The sequence below is a fragment of the Lissotriton helveticus genome, chromosome 8, assembly GCF_964261635.1.
Source record: "Lissotriton helveticus chromosome 8, aLisHel1.1, whole genome shotgun sequence".
Taxonomy (NCBI): Eukaryota; Metazoa; Chordata; class Amphibia; order Caudata; family Salamandridae; genus Lissotriton; species Lissotriton helveticus.
The window spans coordinates 46829959-46840320 of NC_136069.1; the positions used below are offsets into that span (position 1 = coordinate 46829959).

The 10362-nt window shown below is 45.4% G+C and overlaps 1 protein-coding gene across 1 annotated transcript in view; it reads left to right on the top strand.

Annotated features, from left to right (window-relative positions):
• The window catches only part of LOC144772325 (uncharacterized), a 100999-nt gene extending 91284 nt beyond the window's left edge, over positions 1–9715 (top strand). Inside the window, 2 exon segments of the mRNA XM_078656566.1 lie at positions 8432–9248; positions 9250–9715. Coding sequence (XP_078512692.1) covers positions 8432–9248; positions 9250–9352 — 920 coding nt within the window. The 3' untranslated portion in view covers positions 9353–9715.
• The last annotated feature ends 647 nt before the right edge of the window (positions 9716–10362 follow it).

Below are 10362 nucleotides of genomic sequence, written 5' to 3' on the forward strand. Positions count from 1 at the left end.
GCAGTGTCTACTTGCCTCCATCTGTTCCGCTGCCTGGGCCTTCAGTTGAACGAACGCAAGTCAGTCCTACTGCCTTCCAGGACTGCCAGGTTCCTGGGGTCCGTGTTGGACACCACGCAATGTACAGCTCGTCCATCAGAGGAACGACAACAAAAGTTAATGGTTTCAGCTCATCTACTCAGCAGCAGAAAATTCCTGTCGGTCCGCCAATACAAATCCCTTCTCGGATCGATGTCATCCTGCATACCATTAATACCGCATTGCAGGTTACGAATGCGTCCTCTGCAGGAGGAGCTAGACAAGCAATGGCGCCAGGCAGAGGGGTCATTCAACGACAGAGTGGTCGTGACATCAGCTATGAGGACGGCGAGCGAATGGTGGCTTCAGAAAGCCAATCTCACCCAAGGCCTGACGTTCAGGATCTCGCCTTCGCCCATGGTGGTGACCACAGATGCGTCGTTGGAGGGCTGGGGCGCAGTTCTCCGAGAGCTTCAGGTCAGTGGCCGCTGGAGTCTAAGTCAGCGCCAGTGCCATATCAATTTCCTCGAGCTGACAGCCATTCGGTTGGCCTTGCAAGCTTTTCTGCCCAGAGTGGGCAACCGTTCAGTGCTGGTCCGGACGGACAATACGACGGCCATGCACTATGTCAACAAACAAGGAGGTACCAAATCTCAGACTCTGTCCGCGGAAGCTCAACGGATTTGGGATTTCGCGATTCTCAACAACATCGCTCTGAGAGCCGAGCACCTGGCGGGAACTCTCAATGTCCAGGCGGACGCCTTGAGTCGCCAGACGGAAGTAACTCACGAGTGGGAGTTGAATCAATCCATTCTAGACGGAGTGTTCTCAGTTTGGGGGACGCCTGCCATCGACCTCTTTGCTTCGCCGGAGAACGCCAAATGCCGGTTCTACGCAAGCAAGGTTCACCATCAGGGGTCCCTAGGGAACGCTCTTTCGATGGCCTGGTACAGCGCGTTCTTTTACGCTTTTCCTCCCATTCCCCTCATTCCTCGAGTTCTCAAGAAAATGAAGGCGGAACCCTGCAGGATGATTCTAATTGCTCCAGCATGGCCCAGACAATTCTGGTACACAGAACTACTGCGGCTCTCCCAAGCTCCTCCAATTCAGTTGAAGCCCATTCCGTCTCTCTTGTCCAGGACTCAGGGGCAAGTTCTCCACCCGGATCCGAGATCCCTCCACTTGACGGCGTGGCTCCTGAACACAGAGAATTCAGTCATCTAACACTGTCTCAGGAATGCAGAGAGGTCTTGGCTCAGGCCCGAGCACCAAGTACCAATAAAACTTACAAGGCAAAATGGAAGAGATTCTGCTTGTGGTGTCAACGGGAGGGTCTCCATCCTTACACTTCCCAACCTCATCAGTTGTTGCCGTATTTGCTATCTCTGGCTAAGTCTGGCTTGGCAAATTCATCGATCAAGGTGCATCTGGCAGCCATATCAAGGTATCGGCGCAGTTCCTCAGGTCCTTCCTTATGGTCCTCTAGGGTTGTGAAACAATTCTTGAAAGGATTATTCCGGATGTATCCGCCAGTCCGACCTCCTCCTCCAGTGTGGCAACTCAACCTGGTATTGGCGCAACTCATGAAAGCTCCGTTTGAGCCTGTGCACAAAGCAGACTTGAAGTTCCTATCTTGGAAGCTGGCCCTCCTTCTGGCCCTCACATCAGCGAGGCGGGTGGGTGAGCTTCAGGCGCTTTCCATAGTACATCCATTTCTGCAATTTACACGGCAAGGTCTGGTTCTTCTGACCAATCCCAAATTCATCCCGAAAGTACCATCTGAGTTCCACTTGAATGAACCGGTGATCCTGAAGACCTTCTTTCCACACCCTTCTACACCGGCGGAGCGGACGCTCCATTCTTTGGACGTTCAACGATGCTTAAAGTTTTACTTGGAGCGCACACGTCCCTTTCGGAAGTCAACTCAGATGTTTGTGTCCTACAGCGCACCGCGCAAGGGGTTGCCTTTGACAAAGAGTGGCATTTCTCGCTGGATCTCCAGTGCGATTCAGTTCTGTCATCAGGAGGCCGGCAAGCCACTGGACGGAAGAGTCCGTGCACATTCCACAAGGTCGATGGCTTCCTCTGTGGCTCTCTTTTCAGGAGTGGCCATTAAGGACATCTGCAGGGCAGCTACGTGGAGCAGTACGCATACCTTCACGAAACACTACTGCCTGGAGTCTGCAGGACGAGATGATGCGGCTGTTGGTCAGGCAGTCCTGCGGAATCTGTTTCATTGAGAGGTGAGCTTTCCCTAAGATCCCTCCATCCTGGTGAGCACATTTTGTTTGTTTTTACTATGTTTTCTATATTGCTTCTATGGTTATGTGATGCCATGTATTTACAAAATGTGTTCTTGGTAATTTACTGCTAGCTACTCTGATACAAAGCATGGGAATCTATGAAAGTTCCAATACTGGGGCAAGAAAACAAGTTACTTACCTGTAACTTTGGTTCCCCAGTATTGGTAACTTTCATAGATTCCCATGCGCCCACCCGCCTCCCCGGGGAAAGCTCAGCCTTGTTACAGAGTTAGTGGCGGTTTGCACAACGGCTACGAAAATCTGAGGCTCTGAGCTCTCTCAGGAAGGTTCCAGAGGGTGAGGCTGCTCTGATTGGTTCTGGCAAAAATGTGGTCTCTTTTTACAAAAAGAGGGTGATAGGATACAAAATGAGATGAGGCCTAGGCCTGGGTTTCTCTTTTGTCTCTATGGTTGTTATACTACCGAGGCTCCCATTCCGACGACGGGGAATGATACAAAGCATGGGAATCTATGAAAGTTACCAATACTGGGGAACCAAAGTTACAGGTAAGTAACTTGTTTTGTTATATATTAAGTTAGATATAACTCATTATTTAACTTCAAAAAGAAAGTCTGTGACCCACCCACAAGTGTTGTGCTGTTTCTGCTCTACAAAGTCTGGACCCGGCTTCGGAATCCTACTGATGTGACCAAGAAGAAGAGGAAATGACACTGCTTTTTGACTCGAAAGATCCAGAGAAAGGCTTGGCATAAGCCTTTGTGGAAATAGTCTTGAAGAATGAGGTGTTTTAGACCCACAAAGACCTTGCCAGCTAGGTGTCCAAACCCACACTAAGGACATCTGCATAGCTAGAGGGCCGTAGACCTGCAAGATGAATCACAGACTGCATGTATGCTTGCAGTTCTGCTGTCTCCTTTTTTTGTCCAATTGATCTTCCACCCTGTGAGATGAACAATATGACATCTACTGATAATAGGGAAAAATTCAGAGAAGCCAAAGTCTACAGGCTGCACTGATCCTGTTGTATCTCCCAGTGGATTTCACTACCATGGACCACAAATTGAACATTTGAACATTGAAAGTGAAAGGGGCTAGAGTGTGCAGTACATTTCACAGAGAGCTCAGTTGAGTGTCTTTAAATGAAGGTCTGAAATTGCTCTTCCTCATTCTTAAAACTAACCCATTGTTGGGGAAACACCTAACTGTGGTTTTCTGTGATTCTTTGAAATCTATTTCTGTAGGAAACTGGGCTTTTGTTGCAGTTGCCCCCCACACACTCTTTGTGCCCCCTTTTTAGCTACTAGATGCTGGTTTTCGACTCTGACAGTGCACTGAGGTCTGCTAACCAGAACTCTATGCCATTGCTCCTTCCTTAACCCCTTGCATGCTCGTGACGGCCGGGAGCCGTCACGCGTCACTGTGGGCGTGTGCAGAGGACGCCACCCGGCCGTCCGAATCCCGCCCACTTATTGAAATCCCCTGACGATGCGAACATTTGGGCCGCATGAAAGGGGTTAAAACAAAGTAGTGTCTGATTGCTTCACAATTGACTTGTCCCCTGTCAACCTTCTCTAAAATGTAAATTGTAAATTGATACTTGTATAGCGCACTACTCACCCGCAAGGGTCTCAAGGCGCTTGTACGAATACCGCTGTGGAACCCATCCTGGCTTTCCCTGTGAGGTGTCCACTCCTGGGCACCCCCAAGGTGGAAGCCAGGCATCCTTAGCGTTGTGGGGGCCATTGTGGAGATTAAGCAAGCTATTGCCCAGAGTCGCAGAGTGGGACTCCATGATTGGAATAGGCACCGAGGCGAGAATTATCAGGTCCGTGGAATTTGGAGCCCAAGACCCGCCGAGGCGGGGAATTGAACCCTGGTCCCGGGCTAGACCTCTGCATCGGGGTCTGCCGCTCTAACCATTGAGCCACACTTCTCTCCCACAAAAAGGCAGTGCTCAAGAAGGACTTTTCAGCAACCCTTTGCTCAAGGCCCTCATGGAGTTTCTAAAGGCAGCCCCTCTCCATCCATTCTTTCTTTGTTGCTGAGACTGCACCCTCCAGCAACTGGAATGCAGGCAATATACTTTCCCTCTGTGGAAGGCTGCATCCACTCTCCATCATGTGCCACACAGTATGTAAAAACTAGGGAGCATCCAAAATGGATCCTACTGGGCACAGCAATCATACATGCATTATGCACACACAAGCGACACATACATGACATGTCTGTTCAAGGATCGAGTGGTCACGTCACTGCTGAAATTTACATGACCCAGCCGCTGAGTGAGACAAAAGAGGCACTGTTCAGAACTATGAATGCTCAGAAGTCTGCATGCTGCTAGTACTGTTGTCTGTCATCAACCCAAGACATGGGCAGTAGTCTCATGTTGCTACAGACGGTCTGGTTGGTCACAGAGTAGGTTCCGGACCTTGGTTTTACCATGCAGGACCTAAGCATTGGCATACCCGCTAGAGTGGCCTAACCAAAAGTCAGGATACCAGGTTAACATGCAGTCGGCACTCAGGGGTAAAGGTGTACACCTATATATAATGCCGGGGTCATTCCATTCCCAAAAGTTATATAAAAATTGCCTACAAATCAGGTGCATTAGAATGATTGTAAGTATAATAAATAGCTCAACAACAATTATACAAATTAGGGCAGATGTCAAATGTGCCCAATCACATTTAATCGCACATCCCTAACTGACCAGTTTCACCTAAATTGGCTCTGACTGAATCCTCAAATGGGATGGCTCGATAGGTATCATGCATTGCTTCCTCATGCACCTTATACTGCCTTCAGTTTTGAAGTCGGAACTCCATGATTCAGCACTCCATCCAGCAGCCTGCCCCTGTGTCTAATTCTTTAGGCTTATAGTTCAGATGAGCAAAGAGGGTTTCAGCGGGTGCTCAGTTGCTGCATGTTTAAGCAAGATACTGGAAAAATTTGATATCCAAAATTTCTTCTCCAGAAGTGTATGTGGAAACCTACTTTCTTTTTTCAGGACAGAACACACAATGTCATCTGCTTATACCAGTCTCTTCGTCCACTGCGTACACCAACAGTTAGTGCAACAGAGAAGAGCAATTTTCCTTGTTGACATGACTTGAACAAGAAACATGGCAATCCAAGTACACATTTATTAGCTGCAAGAATAAATGACATGTTGGGTTGGTTTCTGCTTTCCAGTCATTTGACGTGCATCTTTCGCACACAGCATCTGAATGGAAATGCAAAGTTATGTTTGCATGTACTACATGTAATCAGACCTGTAAGCATGTTACACAAAACAGTCATGAAAGCCCTGCCAAACACATCATAAGATGAATAAAACCACCCCTTGAGTGTTTTCTATCACATTGTTGAATGCAGGTTATTGATCTACGATAATATTTAGAATATTGACGGCCACTGTACCATCAAGGTAAGTATGGATTTAATGTCTCCGAGGCAGTGGCTGCATTCTGTTATCAGTAGACGTGGAATTTTAATAATTCCACCCCTTTCATGCTTACCTTTATGGAATAGTGGTTTTCGATATTGTGCACACAATACTGTTGCTGAGAAATAGTTTGTCACTGGATATTCTGACATTCACCGTAGGGCAAGCATGAACTTTGAGGTGCCTCTCCAGGTAATGGTCCCAAAGACCCTTGGCCACGGGGATGTGCTCCTGGCTCTACTCTTGATTGTAAGCATCCCTTTGAGATCTGCCAAACTAGATGGGATGAACCTCTCCCTCTTGAGACCAGAGGCAACTCATCATGTTTCCTTCAAGGTTGTCACTCCCTACGTACTCTACTGGTACCTAGCTCCGGGATCAGATTTAGCTAACAGACAAAGATGGCCCTTCCTTTCCATTCCTTGATGTTTTCCAACTACCAGTGCACACAATTGTAGGGCACATAGTCAAGAGGAAACTGACCCCAATAGATGAAGCCCTGCCTCAATGAGAATTCCTAAGTTACTGGATCGCTGTTTAGTGTAGTGGGTCAAGGCATAATGCCTGCATCTGTGATGAAAAGAGGCCTTTATTCTGTGCCAAGTCCCTCATCATAAGAAGCATCTGATCGAGTTTTAGGCAAAGGTTCTATCTTCAAATGGTGCAGATTTCCTGTGTTGTTTTAGTACATATATCTTGGTGTTTACAATAAAGTTCAAACGCCATCATCGAAAAGAAACCCACATCACGTCTGGATGGTTTCCAGGAAGCCCTGGCCATGAAGCAAATTCACGGGGGGCGGTCTGGGCCATGCATTAGTTAAGGTAAATAACCATTTGGAAACTGTAGGTGTGGATATGGCCCAACGTGGCAAATACCATTGTGCAGGGAAGAGACTGAATGTAAGGCAACAAAGCTGCCATATATGGCCACCTTATTGGAATATAGAAACTACTATTCAACCTGTCAGATATGGATCAATAAATAGGTGTCATAGTCATCTTTAAAGATTCACAAGCCTCATCCAGTCCCTTGTGACCTGGATGTCAGAGTCTGTGTTATATTGACGAAAGACCCACTCATTTATACCCTTCAGGGCTATCATTGTCGTCTACTTCACTTTCATGAAACTTGAGTTTTCTGTACACTGGCTAAGAAAATATTCCTTTTCAATTGGTGGTGGCACTCACAAGACGGACTGTCTCCAAGTGACCCAGAGGTAGGACCACCAGAGACTATAAAGTAGGATGTAGGATTAGAGAACAAACACAAATTTAAGTCCGCTGTGAGGATCTCTAGAAAAGTAAGGGCTGGAGAGATTATGCTTATTGAATCCAAGTGATTGACAGACCCAACCGGACACTCCCCTAAGACCTGGGGTCAAGAAGAAAATACTCTCCTTCTAAGACTGTAAACAGGAAGCTGTCATGCTGATCGATCGGCTGCCAACATGCTTCACCAGTGGAACATTGCCAGGCAAAAACATTGGTGTTAGCCCAGCTCTGCATAGGGCTGGACTGCTACTACTATGATTCAGTGGCAGATCAGACCAATTGGTCAAGGATTTGGAGCGTTCAAGTCAGCTGAGGGTCTATGTCAGAAACCTAGCAAATCCCTCACTTCTGATTGAGGAGGAGAACTTCTAGTGTGGCTGGGAGAGGACACTACTACTTATGGCAGTGCTTCCACCTGGCCAAATTCTACATGATCCCACAGTCTCTTCTGGGACCAGTGATTGTTTGTACTGTATGATCATAGTCATATCCTGGGGATGCACCTCTGCATACGTTTGAACTAAATTCAACCACTTGCTTCTTGTTCAGTTCTGGAAAGATGCTCCTGTCTGTTCAAAGAGCTACACTGCTCTCGCTCTTCAATTTGTCGCAGCAGAAGGACTCTTCCATAGTCAAGGGGTTGGTCCCACTCCTTGACGGTGGACAGTAGCACTAGAGCCTTATAAGCATCTCTCTGTGCAGGTGCAGGCACTTTATACTTTAGATGAGAACAAGTTACTTATTCAAACAGGTCCCAAATTATTTTCCTTTGCTTGCACTGCTGGGAAGCAAGAGCCACTGAGTCTAACTAGTTTTACATTTCAAACAATCCGCTCTCAAACATTTGTAGGGGAGCATCTCGTATCTGCTGATCAAAGGATTTGTGGAATTGTATTCACCGATATCCGCCAAGCACCTCATTGTTAAGAACAAAGAAAAGGACTTTGGAGTGCAGGACAAGGCAGGAATTGGTTTGGAAGGGCAGCTGTGCACACTACAGTCCACCGGACACCCCTGCAGTGCCGAGAAGAGATCTAGAAACCAAATGTATGCAGGCTGTCATGTCCTGAGTAGAACATTGGTCTGGAGTTATTGACAATCCTGTCAGGTAGACAGTTTCCTATGTGGATACCATTCATCCAGGACAATAGTTGTTGAGCTCCTCGCTCTCAGAGACTTGTTTTTCTTCTGAACATCACAAAATGTATGGCGTACTTCAACCCACTGGGTGGAAACCATAGAGTAGGTCACAAATGAGCAGGTTAGCACCACTTCTAAAGACAATGTGAGTATTTTAGACACAATTATATTACAGGTAATGTATTAAGTGGCAGCAATTCTCTTTGCCAGCTAAACTCCAGTCTTTTGTCTATTTTTACGTTATGATCATGTACAGTATTTGATTTTTGGTTTTCTTTTCACTCTCTAGTGTCTGAATCTGAGACCTCAGAGAAAGAGTCTCAGATATGCTCATTAACAAAGTACAAAAGCGTCTACAAGTCTGAGCGATGCTTCACATGCAATGAGTGTGAGAAGAGTTTTAACAAAAAAGCACTTCTTGTTGAGCATGAAAGAGCTCATTCAGAGTCAAGACCTTACACCATCAGTGAGCGTGAAAAGAGCTTTTCTGAAATGTCAACTCTACCAAGGCACCAGATGTTACATACAGGGGTGAGGCCTTTTCACTGTATTGTGTGTGAGAAAAGATTTACTCGGAAGCAACATCTTTTAAATCACAGAAGATCCCATACAGGGATGAGGCCGTACCACTGCACAGAGTGTGATAAAAGATTTATGCATAAGCAAAATCTTTTAGACCATCAAAGGACACACACAGGAGAGAGGCCCTACCAATGCACTGAGTGCAAGAAGGATTTTACTAAAAGATCAGCTCTTCTGGGTCATCACAAAATTCACACTGGAGTAAAGGCCTATCACTGTGCCGAGTGTGGAAAAAGTTTTGCTAACAACTCAAATCTCAAAACGCATCAAAAAATCCACACTGGTGAGAGGCCTTATAAGTGCACTGAATGTCAGAAATGCTTTCGTCTCAAGCGATCTCTCAAAGACCACCAAAGAACGCACACAGGAGAGAAGCCCTTTCACTGCACAGAGTGTCAGAAAAGCTTTACTCATAAGTCAAATCTTCGAATACATCAACGAATCCACACAGGGTTGAAGCCCCATCAATGCACCACGTGTGAGAAGAGATTCATTCAAAAGGTAAACCTTATTCAGCACCTAATAACACACAGGAATGAGGCCAAATGACTGCACTCAGAGTGAAACAAGCTTTACGCAAGTGTCATATCTTCTAGTGCACAAAGGAATCCACACTGGATATGTCTAGTTCTTTGCATTATACGCAAGAAAAGAATTACCCAAAAATCACTATCTGGCACAGAGAAGAGTGACCAAACAGGAGTGAGTCCCTTTACTGCATTACATATGAGATGAGATTAATGTGCAAGCCATGCTTACTCCAGCTCCAGAGAATGCACAGACATGATGAATGAAAACAAAATTTGTAGTGTGAAATTCTATAGACCAAAAAAGCAGTGAGTAATATGTAACATAAATATATTAGATCCAATTTAATGTCTGTCAGATTTAAAAATGCTTTATCTCAGAATGTGTTGAAACATGCAAAGAGATTTTGTCTTTCATGTAATTACCTATAAAGTTCAAAAAAATAAATATACTGCCATAATTATTTCGATGTTGCTGATTTCTGTTCATTTTTGGGCTTTTTTGCAAAATATTTTATTGGGTTTTACAATATAAACATTAGCATGTGTCAACCGTTTGCTGGACAGCAAATGCTGTCTAGTTTTGTCAGGGTGGACATCAAGCAACTGCAGTGCCGGGCACATAACGGTACATAGATGTGAGGTGTCTTTATTCATTGAATTTCAACAGCTATATGGTGTCACAATGATGTTAACTGGGGATAAACATGGAGGTTGAGGTAAGGGGGTAGGCGGACTGATTCGATGATGATAGAGTATGAAGAACAAAGCAGAAATGACTAGGTAGGTGGTTACAAATCCATTGCACAGCTTTGTACCATCCAGATTTAGACTTGGAATTGTTTCTCCTTTAGTTGCTTTTCCCACCATGGAATATTGTCCCCCAGAAACCTCTATTCCTTATCCTTTTGACTGGCAGAGTAAGCAAAGTACAATCTATGTTATGCTATATTGTGATTTGTATTCTAATTTTAGGCGCCAATATTAATATCCCTTTTTGTAACCCCAAACCTTAGATCACATATAGCTGCTTTGAAATTTATGCTTGACCTTAATGATATTGGGGTCTGTTTTAATGTTGGACTTTTTATCCTCAAAGCAATAAATGTAC